The following is a 19,026-nucleotide window of genomic DNA, read 5'->3' on the forward strand; positions in this document are numbered from 1 at the left end:
GTATTGTCAGCATCAAGGATGCAGTAGGCACTCATATGCTAAAAGAAAGAAAGACTCATCTGTCCAAAAATAAAGTCTGACTGAAATGGGCTAGGATAAAATCTTTATTGACTCCACATGAAATTACACGAATGACACTCCCCACCCCTTGCCCATACTTGACAGACTAATGTTTTTTGTTCCATTTTTTAAAATATAGTTTAAATTGCTATTTACACAATAAAAACAATGTCCAACATCAAAAAACCCACACTTCTCTAGTTTAGAACTACTGGAACAAGTCACAGAAGAACTCATGTGATTGAATTTTGTATTAGGGCTTTCGCAGATTCCATGGAATCTACCAGTTCTGCATTACGGCTTACAGTCCCCAGTCTCTATTCAGGCCCAAAGAGAGATGACAGAAGTGGATTGAGATAAAAAGGATAGTTTCATCTATGTTCATGTAGTGCATACATTCCAGACATAAATATGATACAGAAAGGGCACTTCTGCAACAGACTAAGTCTTTGAACTGAGTTAAGTCTGTCTACCTCTTTGAGCTTTGATTTTTCTCATCTCTAAGACAGATTCATCCTAGAATCTTTCTTGCTCCTTTTTAGCTCCAATGTTCTTTGATTGGGTTCTAATTTATTTAGTAGATGCACATACTGAAACACTAACACATTTTGCTGGTCAGTCCTAAACAAATAAGCCCTAGAACGCTCCATTTTTTCTTACACATCTATACTTCGGCAGAAGGGCATGGAGAGCTGGGCTCTAAAAAGACCCAAGTGAAATTCTCATCTTATACTGGAGCAAATGCCTGTGTGTGATCTGATCATTTATGTAAGTTTTTATTTAATAATTTAAATGCCACAGAGCACTGTTTACTGACACTGCACAGTGGAATCCACCTAATGAACTTTATTTTACTGCTGCCTAAGTCCCACTTTCCAGAGATTTTATTTAATTGGTCTAGGTGCAGCTTGAGAACCAGAATTTTATAAGCTCTGTAGATGATTCTAACCTGAGAAAAAGGGGACAACTATTGGCAGAGAGCAGTGATTCTCAAACCTTACTGTGCATCAGTCACCTGGACGGATTGTTACAAGTGCTGTACGCAGTTTGACTGAGTAGGTCTGGGGTGAAGCCCTAGAATTTACTTTTCTAACAAGTTCCCCAATGATGCTGATGCTTTTATTCAGAGACCACACTTTGAGAGCCATGGCCAGTGAGAAATATCATTGACAGTAGCACCTGAAGTCTTAAGTTATATCCTGAGTCTATCATTACCACCTACATAATCTTAGGAAACGTAATTTATTCTCTTTCCCTTAGTGTCTTTTTAACAATACTTAGATCTCAGAGTTGTGAGTCATGAACAAACAGTGTACCCACCCGGATTTAGTACACCACCTGGCACAAAATGCAGTAACAAGTATTAGTTTCCTTTTCCATTACACATGACTAGACAGTGTGAATAAGTGAAATCAATAGCACAGATTAAAACTTGGCAGGAAAAGAGAGACAACTGAAGCAAACGATGTCTTATTAAAATTATGTGTAATATCAGATGATAAATACAGAGAAGTGTTTTAAGTATACGGTCTTAAAATACTTTCATTCAATTATCGAAACTTTAAACACAGTAATTTAGGTAGCAGGAATATTAGATACAATCTATAAAGTGAAAGAAATATTAGATTCGATCTACAAAGATCATGAATTTTTTTTAGTGACTTATAATAGACTCCAATACCTCATCTAGGGCAATTTAGTTTTCTAGAGAATCAGAAATAAAAACTGAATAGTATACTTGCCTGAAATTTTCATCATGGATCTTTAAGTGCTCTTTAATTCCAGAGAAAACCTAAATTATTAAAGTGCGTAAGAATCCCTATTATTAAACAAAGCAAAACTTCTACCAACCTGGGGGTAAGTGTCCTTTTTCACATCTACCACAAAGAAAAAAACAAGACGGATTTCCCTCCTGCTTGCCAACTGCTTCATTCTGAATGTCTCAAGGTCCTCTCAGGAGTTGATGCCCAAACCGTGAGCTGAATCCTGGGAGGGAAGCCAGCCCACTGAGGAAGCTGCTGCACAAGCCTCCAGATGCAGGGAGGGTGGCGGGGCTTGTGCCCGCACAGTGGGGCTGGTTGAGGTGAGAACCGGAATACTGTCAGTGTGTCTGTGCGGACCTACAAGTGCAGCCGTCTAAGTGAGGCTCAAAGGTACTGAACACTCCAGGCCTAAAGACCTAAGTCCTACCAGGATTGTTCAAAGCAAGTTTCACCCTATACCAACAATTGGCCCAAAGTAAGGCCTTAGGTGGTTATTTTTAAAAGCCTTTCCTTCCCACTCTGGCCTGATGCCATTATGTGACAGCTTTCTTTTTTGGAGTCCCTGGGGGAAAAAAAAAAGTGATGGCTGCCTGCACATCTCTGTTGCTACGCTGTGCTCTGAATTTCTTTTCCCATTTCTTATTACTTTCAACTGTCACGTAACCTGATGATGTACTTTTAACTTCTCATTTATTTATGAATTCTCTTAACTAGACTGTGAGCTCCTCAAGAGTCATTTGTCCCCTTCCTCCATGGAACTTTCTCAAGTGTCTTCTCAGTAACTGTTCCCTTTTGCTATCTGCAATATAAATCTGACAATCTTTGTAAAAGCATCTTAACAAAACTGGTGTCCAATCAACACCTGTAAAATGCTTACCGAATTATGCATGCTAAAAACTGGACATGACTGGTTTTCTCAGGGTCAGTCTTCATACTCATGCTCTCAAGATTATATAAGATCTGTAGTCTAGACAATGTATTTGGAGGATGGAAATGATTTTTTTTTAAAAGCCAGAGAATTAGCCTTGGTTCAGCTCTCCTTAGTGTTTCAAAATCAACATTTGATATCACATGAAGAGAATGGTTCCCACCTCATTATTAATGACTTTGGTATTCCTGAGCATGCTTTCACCCATATCCTGCTCTCAGGGTTTCCCCAGGAAACAGCCACCAAAATTCCCTACCCACTAAAACAGAACAAAACTAAACAAAAACAAAACAAAAACCCAAAAACCTTTTCTTCCCCTTCCCTGCAAAATGGTTTATTAGAAGCCACAGCCAGTGTTTAGAGCCTTTCAAAATAACCCACAATCCAAGCCCTCTCAACACAATCAGAAGCAGAGCTCATTTCATGCCTGTCCTGCCAGAGAGCAGTCCCTTCTCTCACAATTTGCCTATCACTAGTAACCAAAGAATATGTTAGATGGCCCGAGAAGGTTCCGGTGCCACCCTGGAGGCATTATCCTTCTGTCTTCTAGAGTTTTTTCACTGGATTGTTCTGGCCCCATCACCAAAGCTCTGACCACAGTCATTCCAGCTGATCCTTTAGCAGGACTGGGAGGTTCCAGAAAAGTCACTGGGGCAGCCCAGAGAACAAGTAAGGTTTATCTTTACATCTCAAAGTGTGGGGAACAAACTGACTTGCACAAAGCTGGATTATGGCACTTTACCTCCACTTCAGCACAGCTATTATGAGAAGAAATATTGCTCTAAGATTTTTAATTAGTTGCTTCGGTTTTCCTTTTATTCTTTTTTTTTTAAATGACCCAGATTGGGCATCCTCTTTCAAGGCTCACTCTCTCACTCCTGCTATAAATCAAATTCTCTCATTAAGAACCTCCCTTATATCAGAAGCCTGAAACCAAATAGCAGCTTTCCACTTCTTTAATTCTCCATAAGGCATCGCTATTATACTATCATGCATGGACGTGTGTGCGTGCATGTGTGTGTGTGCGTGCGTGTGTGTGCATGCGCATGCAAGCGCACACATGCACGTGTTTTACAAAAGTAAAAATGCTCTCATTATCCTGTGTTTGATATAGGCACCCAAGTATGTAGATAGAAATTAAATAAAGGCCACAAAAACTTCCCAAGGAAGATCATTAAGAAAAATCCTCTCTTCTCCTGCGTCGCACAGCTGGCCTTTGAGGCACGCCAGTTAAGATAAAGGTATTACCCGTGCTGATGTGAAGACTGGACCTTTCCCTCTTTGGGTTGTAGCTGAACTTCTATTGGTGATCCTAGCAAAATACGTAATTTCCCATCTGTTCTAAGCAGGTCTTTTCTTCGGCCTTCTTTCAAACAATACCTTCACTCTCCCATTAGATATGAGGATGTGGAGATCTGGACAGTGAGGTCCTGCTTGGGTAGCAGTCTCTTTCAATGACATGTTGACTACGCAGAGAGAGGGAAGGATATGGGAGAATGGCAGGGGTTGAGGGTGAGAGGGAAAGAAAACGGGTCTTCTAACGGGAGCACTGGAAGAGAGCAAACTTTTCATAGTTGCTTCCGGTATCTCATGAAGGCCCAGACTGCTACCATGGTGAGGGCAAACACTGGCACCAGCACCAGAGCTATAGGGATCCCACTCGGCTCCCCTTCACTTCGATGTCCTACAGGCCCATTCTGCACCTGTAACTGGAAGGGAGAGAAGAATGTTAACACCAGTGAGCAGTGTGTGCACCCCAACTCCCGTGTCCGTGCTGACACGTGACCCGGGCCTAGACCACCCGAAGCTGTGACCTCCGAGCACTATCTGGCAGAAGGAGTCCTCTTTGTTTATTCTAAATTGATGCATCAGAGCCATCAACTCTGTGGAGAGAAGTCTGATGGGGAGGCATTTAAGCTGGCTGTGCTACTGACCTAAAGGGGCCTGGGGGTGAGTGGATAACCATTCTGTTTCTCTGCTGCCTCCACCAAGCTCTACATGTATCATACTAGGAAACCGAAGATAGGAGATGAAACCTACTGATCCTGTAGGGAACCTCAAAATTACTGGGCAGGAGCAGAGGGTGCCCACCTTCCTAGAAATGTTTACTCAGAAAGACTGCCAGTTGTCAGAAAGCAGTAAGGGCCGGGTACAGTGCCATTTTTGGAACCACTTTCCAGTTTCCAAAAGGCACCAATTCCCTCCTGATACAGTGTCATGGCCTTCATCTCTATTTTGTAACACTAGACACAGATAAAGAGGAAACACTTATATGGAACAGAGATAAAATACTCAGAGGTAAACAAGTAAAAAAAAAAATCCTATCCTAGTGGTGATAATTTTCCACTGTCTAATAAGCATTCCCATTTGAGGCTGGGTGGCACTTCTTCATATTAACTGTTTTTTTTAAGCAAGCAAGTGAACGGGGGCTGGGGGACGAAAGGAGTGTGGGATGGGGGTGGGGGAAGGGGCAGAGGGAGACAATCCTAAGCAGGGTCCATGCCCAGCATGGGGCTCAATCCAACGACCCTGAGATCGTGACCTGAGCCAAAACCAAGAGTCGGATGCTTAACTGACTGAGCCACCCAGGTGCCCCTCTTCATACTAACTTTTAATAGCTAACTTGCAACAGTTATGATGCCATTTTGTCTCAGTTCGATTTAACCTCCTCATTACAACCCGTGAAAAGTCTGACCCTTCCATCTGAAAGGCAGCACTGCATGAACTACCTTTTCTACCCTCTAGCCCACCTCTACATCTTTCACTCATTTCCTGTTCAGATGTCCTGAGAGGGCCTGCCCAATAATAAGATAATGGTTTTTAGGGCTAGGCCAATTCTCTGACCAGTGTTTTATTAGGGGTTACTGTTTTACTAGGAGTTATTTATAGATGTTTCCCAAAACATGAACTTTGGAAATCGTTTCCCACATGCCTTTAAAAGAACTCTAACCATACCTGAAGTGTATACCTACATTCATTATTTGCCTTTACAATTGCATGAAGTCTTCCATACTTCAGAAACATAAAGAGCCAAGGCAGAAGCAGCCAATTACCAATATTCTCACCTACTGACCTGTTTTCTAATCCATCACACAGATTCTGCTTGCAACTCTGCTATCTTTCATGCTGTGCTCCTTCTGCTTTGTACCACCTCCTGTCAAGCTCTTCCTTCAGCCTCTGAAGCCTCACTCAAGAGCTGAGTGAGACAATGACAGCACCATTTAAGAGGGCACACTGGAGGAATCTGGTGGCTCATTTGTTAAGTGTCTGCCTTTGGCTTGGGTCATGATCCCAGGGTCCTAGGATCAAGCCCCGCATTGGGCTCTCTGCTCGGCAGGAAGCCTGCTTCTCTCTTTCCCACTCCCCCTCTTTGTGTTCTCTCTCTCACTGTGTCTCTGTCAAATGAATAAATAAAAAATATTTATTAAAAAAAAAAAAAAAAAAAAGGGCACATAAACCTGTGTTGTAAATGCACCTCAAAGTCCTTGGGGTAGAATTCCTCCAAAGGGAGGAATTAGGTTTACCAGGCTTCTCAACCCATCATCCAAATTATAAAACACTAGAAACTAAGAAGTGAATGCAGGGAGAGGTGCTGCTTTGATTAAATTCTTTTCTTTAAAAATTTATTTATTTGTGAGAGACAGAGAGAGAGAGAGCGAGCGCATGTGTGGGTGGGAGAGGCAGAGGGAAAAGCAGACTCCCTGCTGACCAGCGAGGCCAATAGTGGGCTCAATCCTAAGACCCCACGATCATGACCTGAGCTGAAGGCAGACGCTTAACCCACAAGCCACCCAGACGTCCTATGACTAAATTCTGAAATCCATTTCCTTTCCTGGAGATCCCCTTTGAGGATTACAGCTTTGGTCAAGAGGGTCAATAAGTTGATAAGAAAAGGGTTGTGTCGTGATTGGGAAAAGCGCACAGTGGGTATCAGGAAGGCCACCCCCTCTACACTTCAAGTTTCATTAATAAGTATGTTTAAGGGCAGACACAGGTTTCCTTCCCTACTAAAAAATAAAATTGATTCTTGCTAATTTTTTTCCCCATTGATTTGAATTTGGTTGTCAAGCTTTACAGTTAAGATACATCTCCTGGAAGCTAGGACCTAGGCTGCAAGCAGAATGAATTTCCTTTTGTGATAAGAAGTCCCTGAAGACCCCTGCCTGTGCTAGACAAGCTCTTCCAAAGAGTGAGAAAGAAAAAATAAAAGCCAAATGCACTACTAAAGATTGTGCAATATGGGATGCCTGGGTGGCTCAGTTGGTTAAGCAGCTGCCTTCGGCTCAGGTCATGATCCCAGCGTCCTGGGATTGAGTCCCACATCGGGCTCCTTGCTCGGCAGGGAGCCTGCTTCTTCCTCTGCCTCTGCCTGCCATTCTGTCTGCCTGTGCTCTCTCTCTCTCTCTCTCTAATAAATAAATAAAATCTTTTAAAAAAAGATTGTGCAATATGTCGTATTCCCAAGAACGAGACAAAAGCTTGGTGCCAGCTTCTGGCTGCAGGTAATACCTACCCTGTGTTGTACTCGTAGGGACACGGCATAACCTGCATTACGAAAAAGGTCTACAGCATCCTGGTGCAGCAAGTTCCTTAGGTCTTGGCCATTTACCTGTCAAAAACAGCAAGAGAAATAGTAAAAGAGGTAGAATGACAAGTCAAAGATTGATATTCATGTGATTAAACATTTAAAAACTACACAGCAAATTTCAAGGACTAGGAGAATGGGTCAAGTAAAGTAGAACTAAGTCACTTTTTCACGTTCAAAGCTACATTTTCCTAGAACTGAGGTTCCATGGGCCATATGAAGAGCACCAAGGTTTTTTATTTAAAAAAAAAAAAAAGTCCCTCCTTCACCTTGGCTCCTGTTGCCTGTCTCACTTTGACAGTTGGGTTTCTGCTATGTACCTGTGTGTCTTCCCTAAGCACCAGCCTGCTTCCCTACAGCTAACATGATCTTCTGGGTTACCATCCTATGCTTCACATTGCTAATCCCTGGTACCATAGCTTCAACTCTAGAAAAACTCTACGAAACAATTTATTTTGATGTGGTGCAAACCTACCAGCCCATTCTATTGGTCTTGTTCAATTGTGAACAATTTCCCTTGGTTCCATGGATCCTCCCATCCTCCATCAATTTACTAATTTTACAGTATTTCTTTGATGATACAAACTTCCAAAAAATGCTTCAGTGTAGCACCTAGAGGTGAGAGATGACCAGTGGGATTAATACTTCTTAGTGTTAGGAGTGACACTGTCTGCAAGTGTCATCTACCCTATGGTATACTCAGTGCCACAGCCTAGCCCACTTTATGCAAGATCTACACATCTTTTGTACACATCAATGTCATTAACAGCAACAGCAGCAGGAACACCTCATGTATTTATTTGGTAAGTTCTGTGCTGTATGCTTTACATGTGTTGTCTAATGTTGTTCTCACGATAATCCTATGAGGTAGACACCATTTTTATCTTGTTTTCACAGATGAAGAAACTGGGGCTTAGCAAGGTAGAGAATTCACCCAAAGTCATAGTAAGTGTAGGAGCCAGGGCTAGTATTTTTAACTATCTGAAGTGGAGTTACAGTGCCCTTGCAATTTACTCTTCCTTCTGCACTATTATTCTTCCACTTGGACTCACGAACTATTTTTAGCTGAAGCTCAAGCCACTGATTTATTCAAGCCTCTCATCTACCTTGTTCCTGTCTTCCTTCTCCAAGAGGTTCACATCACTCCTCCATACAATCTCCTGCTAGGTGAATTAATCTAATAGCACTTTGGTGTTATAAACTGTCTACCTTACTCTTAGAAAACGGACCACAATTTCTACTCCCTTCACACTTCCTATTCCTCTACTGAATCTGCTCATTATCCTCACCAAGACCTTTAATGACCTTTTTTAGATTTTACTTGCATCCTAACCCATCTAGGAGTTCTTGCTGTTATTTCAACAAAGCACTTCGTAAACTATTAGAATCCCTTGTCCCCATGATCTTCTGCCATCTTTCCAGTCCCGCGAAACACAAGGCATTTAGTTTCCTCGTCATCACTGAGTTTAATGTTCCTGGGGAAAATACACCCTCCTACTTCCCAGCACAGATCCATGCTGGCTGACACCTGCTGTATCCTTATGACCACTCTACTCACCTGGCGAACTCCCCAGTGAATGCCCAAAAGCAGCTGTTCCAGACCTTTCCTATCATCAAACTCCAACGCTGATCCTATCTCCTCTCTCCAGATTCCTTTGCCTTATCTTCTTCGAGAATACGGGTAACTTCCCACACACTCTCCTGTGTTCTTTCCTGCTGTTTCAAAGTTTCCCGATAGCCTCTCACCACTTCTTTGCCCTGGTTTCTGATTTAGATCCATTTCCCTCTACCAAGGCTAAACCACCCACGGGTGCTATTGGTCATATTTCTTCCAGCCTTTTTAGAGAACTTAAGTGATGACTTGCTCCTCTTGATTCCCCCTCTGCTCCTTCTCAACTAAAATTATCCTCATCTGTAAAGAACACAATATAAATATTTCTTGGAACCCACTATCACCCTCTTCCCATCTTCTGTCCTCCACCTTTCACTGCAAAACTTGTTTAAAGAGCTGTTGGAAAGCACTGCCTCCACTTCCTCCGCAGCCATGCACTCTAATCCCTGGTACAGGCATAGTGTATGAGGAGGCAGGAAAGAATATTCTGTCCTGCAGGTCAGGAGGGACTTCTAATCCTCAAATCCTATAGCCCTTTCCCAGTCGTCAGACTTCCTCCCTTTTGTAGTTCTCTCTGGTCTCAGCTTCTAAAGCTCCCTTAGTTCTTGAAGGATTCCCTTCCCAATTCCTCCTCTTCTCCTTCCTTCTTAAGGGAAGTAAGCATTCCTCAATGTCTGTAGTCCTCTGTCCCCTCATCTTCTCTCCCATGGTGATCTTTCACAATTTCAACTGTACTCTGCAAGACAACTCCCAAATCCGTATCCTTATTTCTACTTCTAGACTTGCCAGTTTCCTGCTGGATGCCTGGACAGGAATATTTTGCTACACCCCAATTCAACAAATCCAAAGCCTCCTTTCCACTTCCCACAAAACCAGACTATCCCACCTTCCCTCTTGTTGCCACTACCATTCCTTCAGACTAGAATTCTGGTATTTTTAAGCTCCACTCCCTGTCGATCTTCACATACAATACCTTGCCAAATCCTATAAGCTAACATAATACTATTCCTCACACCCTATTTTCCTTCAAGTGCTTATTTAGGTGGTGGACACTTCCAGGTGAACTATTGTGATCACCCTCTCACTGACTCACTTCCCTCTAGCACGGCCCCCCATTCTATCCTATTCAAACACTGTCTCCAGATCAAGCCTCCTAAAGGACCATTCTGTTTCTACAAAACTGGGAGCAGGAGAGAAGAGACCGCATGCCTGATTTCTCATTCTGGTGTACAAAGTCCTCCAGGAAGTGGGTCCAACCCACTCTCTCAATTTAATTTCACATTATTTCCTTTCATAAATCCTGTGCTCTAAATCACAAAATTCACTGTCCCTAGGATGTAAAACATATATCCTGACTTTCATGCCTGAGCTCCAGCTATTTCGACCATCTGAATACACTTCCTTTTTAAAAAATTCCACGTATCTTCCGAGATTAATCTTAAATAGGATCAGTCCTGCTACCTACAGTGTAGAAGCGAATATAGTTTTCTAGCTCATAGACTTTGATTTCATGCCACCAAGCCACCTTCTGATTATGCCTTTTGTTTGTTCTGGTGAACATGCCACAGGAAAAGAACTTCAGGAGTCCTAGAACCACCACAGTGAATTCTCAACATCTCAACTTTCTAGTTAATTCCTGAGGTAGAGAATCAGTGTGAGATTGCAGACTGTAGTGGGAAGGCTCATGTAACTAATCTAGCCCATGTGATAACTGTACTTCTCAATGTAAGGAAATGGCTATTTTCTCTTAGAGACAGACAAATTAGGTTAATGATGCAGTTATGTCAACATATGCCAAAGATTTCAGAGTTCAGCATCACAGCCAAGTTTCATAGTGATAAGAATGTAAGTGGGAGAACTCAAGTCACTAAATGACATTCAATGGCAGGAGTACCAAGTTCAAGATCATCTTTGCAGTCACAGCCCAAAATAACTGCCAGGAAACACTGAATATTTATTATCATGCCTGGAGCTGTCTCTTCATTTTACTAAGTACTAACTTATTTAGTCCTTGCAATAAATCCTATGACTTATGGACTCCCATTTAATAGATGATAAAACTTGGAAGGCTATGCAACTTGTCCATGGGCATATAGAATGGAAGTAGCAAAGCCAGAATTCAAATGGCCTGGCTGTAAAAGCTTCACTTTAAAACACTAACCCAAAGAAATTCACATTGTAAGCAAGGATTTTATTTCAGCAACTTACTACTATCCATCTCATTAATACTGTAAATTAAATTTTTACTGGTTTTGTAGTTTCATTTTTTCTAAAAAGTTATACACTTCCAAATTTTAGAGTTTTGTAGAATATAAGGTGTTTCTACATTAATATTTTTATTCATGTGCATATATTGAAGCAGCATTAAAATCTGGGAAGATAAAATTTAGTTAAGGGCAAAGTCGATGACCTTTCTAGAAAACTCTGCTAGATGTGACTGATTTATTTCTTTGAATCTCTGTATTATGTAATGATCTTAAAGCTCAAAGTGAACTCTACCCTATTTTTATATCACTTAACATTCTACTGTAAATAACTTCGAAAGGCTGTATCACAAAACTCATTATTATAACACCTGTATTATCTGAAGAGTACTTTTAAGAACACGAATATAATAAATGTCACATGATTTCCTGAAGTTTGCTTGCCGACTGCAGCCTGAAAAAGCCTGACGACATATTGTCAATATTATACAAAGCTGAAAGGCCTGGACTCTGACAGCAGCTTTGCCTGCCAGTGACTCAGTGTGTAACCTTGGTCCTCACCTGAGCCTCCTTCCGCTCACGGGGAAGGACATTAGTGGTATCAGGCCAAAAAAGGTACCACACAGGGCATAAGCCAATTATAGCAATCATGTCTTTCAACCCTCTTGTTAGGCCTAAAGATATTCTAATATAAAAGGACTATTTATTACTCTAGTTACTTAAAAAAAAAAAAAAAAAAAAAAAAAAAGACTCCAGACAAGAGGCCTTTGAGACATTCAAGGGCAATTTCTTTTTTAAAGAACCATTTCTTATCCTTTGCCCAAGTTTAAAAACAGCCCCATAAAACAAATTATGATTCAGTCTCTTGTCCAGGTTATCTCTAATTCAAAGCCAGATTGGCTTTCCAATATTTGCCTCCTCTATGCATTTTCAGATTCTACCTCATACTGACTATACACCAAGGTCCATAAATTTTATTCCTAAATATATGTGGAATTTGCTCTGTCACCTTCCATACTAATACAGTGTGACCCCAGAACCAGCCACATTAGCATTCACCAGGGAACTTAAAAGTTAAAAGCAATCCGTGCTTTCACATGCCCTCCAAGTGATTCCAAACGAGTTAATTCTCACCTAACCTGCCTGAATCAATCTTTAACTGGTCTCTACACCCAGCCTGCTTACCCTATTTAATACAAATTCTGTGCATACACAGACTTCATCAGTGATTTTGTTTACCAAAGTAGTGATTTTACAAATATGAGTCTCTGGACCCACCACAGAACACAGTGAAGTTAAATCCAGTGGGTCAAGATAAGTATTTAATTTTAAAACAGTGAAAGCAGAAGAAATCACAACACACAGTGTATCATATATAGAAGTGATAAATACTATTTTCTTAACCTTTGCTTCAGTTACATGTGTGTTTGCATGTATGTGTATTACCTGTTATAGGTCATAATTTAAAACATGTGAATAACACTTGTCTAGAGCAGTGCCTCTCACAATTTATTCACACCCAGGGACTTTATTCACACCCAGGGATCTTACTATAATGCAGGTTTTGATTCCAGTAGGTCTGAGAGGGCTCCTGAGATTCTGCATTTCTAATAAGCTCCCAAGTAATGGCCAGATGGTCCCTGGACCTCACTTTTAGTCCCAAGAGCTACTCAACGGAGAAATCTTAGAACGCTACTAACTTGCTACTTCAGTTTCCTTAACTCATAAACAGTTTCACTGAACCTGAGATATGGCAGATGTTGCAGCATGCTAGAAAATTCTACTGACTGAATGTTCAGAGAATTGAAATGCTGGTGTTCTGCTTAACAGATGGGGAAACATAGAATTTTTTTTGCTTTAACTATGGTTGTGAGCAATCTTGAAAAATAAGTCTCCTATTTTCTGCCTTAGGAAATGAGTAAACAGAGTTAAAATCCGTTCCCTCCATCTTTTTTTTTTAAAGTTTAACTTTTCACCTGTGTGACTTTTATGTATTCCTTTATTTATTTACTTTAGAGAGGCAGAGAGAGACAGAAATAGGTAGAGGGCAAGGGGGAACCCTCAAGCAGGCTACATGGCCAATGCAGAGCCCGACACAGGGCTCGATCTCACAATTCTGAGACCATGACCTGAGCCGAAATCAAGTGTCGGATGCTTAACTGAGAGGGCCACCCAAATTAATTACCTTTGACGATTAATAATTTTGAATTGCCTCAAGAGCTCTACCTAAAGAATAGCATTAATATAAATGTAGATGATGTATGGAAGGAATGGACTCAATTTAATAAGCACTGACCCAGATTATACTCTGGATATTTTAACTTTTTTACCAAGATCCTGAAATGAATCACAGTGGCGGAGGCGGGGGGGGGGGGGGGGGGGGGCTTTGTCAGAATTGAGGAAGGAAGAAAAAAACGATTATCTAGTTCTAATTAATCAGACCAAACCAAAAAAGTCCATTATGCTATGATGCATTCACAGAGCAGCTACCTTACTGCATGCCTACTCTGTGCCAGCTACAAGCCTACAAGCGGGGTGGGGGTGGGGGGGGTGCCTAGAGGCATCCTTTGTCTAAAGGATTTTGCATATCTCAATGTCTTGGCTGCTGCCTGAGATGAAGGTTTTCTGGTGGATCTTTCCCACTAATTTCTAAGCGTACGGGCGGAAGACAAGTCTTTCATTTTCAAATCATTCCATAGCACCTGGCATGGTGGTCTGTCTGCAGGCTGTCAAGCTGTGAATGTTGAGGACTACTCAGCACTTTCATTCACCAAGTTAAGAATTCAATTTGACAAGAACATGAAATGAAGCTGACTAGTGGCCTGATGGTGCCATTTTGTTATATAAGGGGTTTGGTCAAAGGGAATAGTCACCTATTCAGTGTAGGGGTCAGTTTACATCACCCTGAGCATCATAAAAATGTACATTTCACTGAGGATGGACTGTTCCTGACTATCCACCTGCCTTCATTTAGGCAGACACACAAGGGAAATGACAAACCTAGATAGTTTACATTTTTATCCCACAAAAATAAAATTTCTCCAGGTTCCCTGGTAACCTATACAAATATTAAATTGGCCTCACCAACACACACACAAAATAAACTTCGGGTGAGGAATCTCCATCTCCAGCCCTCATCTCAACTTCAGGTTCATTCTATTCGTAATATCTGTTTTTGTTTCATGGTTGTCAGATGGAATAGGGCCTTAAAAATTTTGCATTAGTTAAAAAACTTTTTCTTCTCCCCCCTTTTTTTTAAGTTTAAACATTCCACAGAGATCACAGAAAATTTAACTTCGGATAAGAGGAAACTGCATAAGTCATGCTACTATTTAATTTTACCTGAAATTAAGACAAAATTATGGGCATCATTTCAAGAGAAATGGAAAGATTAAATTGTCAATAATAACTCAGGAAAGCTAGATCACTTAATGAAACTTTTATTAATTATCCAAAATGGATGTGCTAAGGAAGTGACAGTCTTAGTCTGATTATCTAACAAAAGTTAAAAGAAAAAGAGTTGGGGCACATTTTGCAACATGGAAAAATAACCTATGTGAAGAGAGTAGAAAAACCCATCAAGAATCAATGAGAATATAGACTAATAAAAAGTTCAGCATCGTCATTTTACAGAGACTCCAAAGCCAGTAACAGAGCGCTTAAGAACATCAGAGGGAGAGACTGAGCTACAAAGGAGACATAAACATTTAACGGTTAATGCCCAGCAAATTTGCTTAAGGAAGAGAAAGCGGAGAAGACGGTGAGAGAGGCAACAGAGGCAGTATTTCTTAGGAACGGGGTCGAGAAAGAAGAATTTTGGAGCAAACTCTTGGAAAGGAAACTGGAATGAAATAAGATAGCCCTAGAAAGAATGAAGAGCATATGTTGGCCTCTTCCTCTTGTATATGCTCCATCTTCTCTTTCTCAGTCTTATTCCTCTCCCTATCTGTCTTATACTTTTGCCTTTTCTTCACCAGGCATTTCTTCCCTCTTCTTTCCCATGTCTTAACTGGCCAAAACATAAGCTTGAAACATAAAGTAAAATCCTCCCTGCTACAAATTTTAAAGTGAAGGGAGCTGAGCTTTTTCTTTTGTTTTGTTTGTTGACATTTACTTTTCTCTGCATGGACATCTATCTCCTACCATACCCTTAAAAAAAAAAAAAATTGAGCGGCCTTCCAGTAATTTCTTTTCTCTATGAGGCAACGGTCCACATAAGAAAGGCTGCTGATCTTCATTTATGTCTAATAAATTCTCTCACACTGAGCTCTATGAACCTTTTTTCCTAATTCTATCCCTTACAGAAAGACTGCTGTCAGTTTTTATATAAAACCACACAGAAAAGCTATGCATTCACCATGAAACTTTCTGTTTAGGATACCTAGTCCTAGCTCCTCATTTACCTCTTAGGAGGCAGTACCTCATACTGATTAAGAGTAGAGGCTCCAAATTCAGGCAGCCCAGTTTTAGTCCTCTGCCACCTACTAGTTGTGTGACCTTGGGCAAGATGCTTGACCTCACCAAGACTCAACTTCCTCAGCTGCAAAACAGATAATAAATGTACTCACCTCATAGGGTTATTGCAATTTTTAAATAAATGTAAGGTTCTCAGCATACGGCTAGTATACAGTGTTCGAAAACTTCTAACCAGTCTCATTTTTCAACAATCCACATTTTACCAAACCTTTTTGAAAAATATGGGTGTCCTCTTAACCCCTACACTTTTCAAATGTAACCCAGGCCCCAGTGTTTTGGACAGAATGTGGTATGTCACTTTAAACTGCATAGTTTCAGGCAACCCCTTCGGGTCCCCTCTCTCCTTGGGAGCTTTGTACTATCCTTTGTTATCACTCAATAAACATTACTTTGCTGCCCCCCCAAATAAGTAAATAAATGAATAAATAAACTTGCGGTTTCTACATACATGCTATACCTTCAACAACCTACTCTAAATTTTCCGTAATGTACCACTCAAGCTGATTTCATGTTTTTTGGATGTCTTTCTCCAGGGGTCTATAGGAAATAATCTACTTGTCAACTTCTCAGTATTGTTTTGAGATAAAAGGTATTTATTACTCTCTGTATCTCTCAAATTAAAAAACTGGATCTAGGAGAAGCTTAACGGCCTGAAAAGAGGCAAAATAGTCGGTGAGAAGGACAGAAGTAGGATATTACCATCCATGACATTGTATTTATATTCTGAATCAGCGAACCTTTCTAGGCTTGCCTGAAATTTCTCAACCTGTTCATCTGTTAAATACATAATGAACCTTGTGCAAGGATACAAAAGGTTTAAAAAGATCTAGTCCCTTTCCTTGAAGAACTTCTAGAAAAGAATCAAATTAAAGTTCACCATATAGTGTCTTATTACAAACAGCAAAGTGAAATGGGACCTCACTAGACAAAAACCCAAAATGAGAATACATTCCAATTTTTCATCTTCATAACAGCTGAGAAGGTCTCTGAGTCTAAAAAGGACACTCGGGGCACCTGGCTGGCTCATGGGGTTAAAACCTCTGCCTTTGGATCAGGTCATGATCTCAGGGTCCTGGGATCAAGCCCTGCATTAGAGAGCCTGCTTCCCTTCCTCTCTCTCTGCCTGCCTCTCTGCCTACTTGTGATCTGTCAAATAAATAAATAAAATCTTTTTAAAAAAGAAAAAAAAAGACACTCAATTCCTACCTTCCTTTTGTGTCTCTTTGTAGTAAAGGAAGACACACATTAGTCTTTCAATTAACAAAAGGGAGGTAATAAAGTATAACTGAAGGACAATTGTGGGTTTTAAGTCCTTTTTCCCCACATTAGTCCCTCATCCCTACCTGTTTCCTGTCTTTTGAACTTGGCTAAGTAGCTTCATTCTGGACTGAATATGCCTTGTCTATCAAATGAGGAATTCTATCCTCTTTGCTCTCTGTTCATGTTGGAAAAGGCGATTGATCAAGGTCCCTCCTCCCACCACATTCTATAATCAGGTATTTCCAGATCCAAAGAGGCAGGCAGAAATCTTCCCAAGGAAGGGGCCAAGGGTAAGAACTGGGGTCTAGGGAGCAAGGAACAGTGAAGGAGGCCGAAGCCAGTTCTCACCGAGAGGATCTTATCACCCTCCTGGAGCCGCCCATCCAGGGCCGCAGCCCCATTCTCTTTGATGCGGCTGACGTAGATGCCACTGTCGTTGGAGACATACTGCTGATCTGTGCCACCGACGATGTTGAAGCCCAGCCCTGAGAAAATCATGGAGGAGTTGTAAAGGAGATAGTGATGAAGAAGAAAGGGAATAAAGGAGAAGAGAGGAAGAGGAAAGTTCTAGTTGGGAGGGGAGACTGATGAGTCAACTGTGATATAATGGGTCAACTGACACGGGCAAGGTCAGTGAAGAGTATCATCAACAGAGGTCAAGAGTACCCAGAGTTGCCCACTTAAACCAGGCAAGACTAAAAATATAAATGTAGTTATTTTGTTTATACTAGTCAAACTAGTTTGCTGAGTATAAAAAGATCTATACTAAACTCAGTGAAATAATGGTGATTCTTATGCACTTCTGTTGACATTTGATTTTGCTTCTGCTGGCAACATTTAGAGGACCCAGTTTTTTACTTTCCTGCTATTAATGTAACAATGTGAGCTGTGTTCATGAGAAGTCATGCTTTTAACTATTTAGCAAATGAACTAACCTTAATTCAGTGGAGGAGAGATTCTTAACCAAAGCTTCCCCTTCATACTTCCCTTCTCCCAGTGTTCAGGACAGTTTGTGTATGGAGGTATTTTGGAAGAAATGGTCCTAGGAGTTTCATTTATTTTTCTATTTTAGTGTAGGTGTTGGCAGGAATCCTGGGAACCAAAAAGATAACTGAAGCTTCTCAATAGGACTAAATCACCAAATTCACTGTCTCCTTTTCTACCTCCAGTGCAAACGATCATGAATTTGGGTAGTTTGCCAAGTTTTATTCACTGTAGGAAACGGACTATCCACTGATTAACAACTGTCCATTCTCCCCCTTGCCCTAACCCCTGGCAAACACCCTTCTATTCTTTGCTTTCCTAAATGACTAATTTAAAATGGGTATAAAAATTTCAGTTATGCAAGATGCAAGATAAGTTCTTGAGAGATGATGTACAACTTGGTGCTTATAGATAACAAGTGTTACTGTACACTTAAAAATCTATTAAGAGAGTAGGTCTCATTTAAGTGTTCTTACCATAATAAAATAAAATAAAATTTTAAAAAGAAAGAAGACTAGTAAAGTGTCATTTCCATGGATAAACCACTAAGTTGTGGAAAGAATTTCACTATACAAAAAAAATTGTTATAAAGAGTTTTTATCTATGCATTAAAAAGGGGGGGAACTCCCTGGGGTTTTCTTTCTGTCAGATACTGTAGAATTCATAGTCATAGTGCCAAGAGAAAGGAAATAGTACGAAAGCAATTAAAAAACAAAAATGTGGTGGCACAATTAGAAGGACTAGCCATGATCACAAGCTTACTATTGGTTTCAGTAGAAAACAAATAAAAGAGACATATGTGGGCTTTCTAAAAAAATTCTCCCCATTGGTGTGAAGCTCACAGTATAAACTTAAGTACTAGCAAATCAATCTGTGATTTAAGAAAACACATGGCCAAAGGGAGAGAAGCAGCAGGAAACATCTCATCTAGACAGCATACCTTATGGACCAACTATCTCAGCTAGAGAATGAAAAGGGTTCAAGATACAGGATAGCAAGAGCTCCTTCTAAAGATGCCTATTTCAACTTCCTTGAAAAGTAGGCTACGAAAATTTAAGTTACTAAATGGTTTCTCTTAGAACACTTTATTTGTATCATAGTGGGTAGGAGGTACTGGAAGGGGATGGTGGGTAGTGATAAGAAAGAAAGGTAGG

General features: G+C 40.6%; 1 protein-coding gene across 1 annotated transcript in view; it reads right to left on the reverse strand.

Annotated features, from left to right (window-relative positions):
- Positions 1-88: 88 nt before the first annotated feature.
- The window catches only part of SYNJ2BP (synaptojanin 2 binding protein), a 40,496-nt gene continuing 21,558 nt past the window's right edge, over positions 89-19,026 (reverse strand). The window contains exons 2-4 of the mRNA XM_032344620.1: positions 17,237-17,373; positions 7,265-7,360; positions 89-4,460 (exon numbers count right to left, since the gene is read on the reverse strand). Coding sequence (XP_032200511.1) covers positions 4,320-4,460; positions 7,265-7,360; positions 17,237-17,373 — 374 coding nt within the window. The 3' untranslated portion in view covers positions 89-4,319. The remainder of the gene's footprint in view (positions 4,461-7,264; positions 7,361-17,236; positions 17,374-19,026) is intronic.

Source organism: Mustela erminea, chromosome 5 (assembly GCF_009829155.1).
Source record: "Mustela erminea isolate mMusErm1 chromosome 5, mMusErm1.Pri, whole genome shotgun sequence".
NCBI classification, from domain to species: Eukaryota; Metazoa; Chordata; class Mammalia; order Carnivora; family Mustelidae; genus Mustela; species Mustela erminea.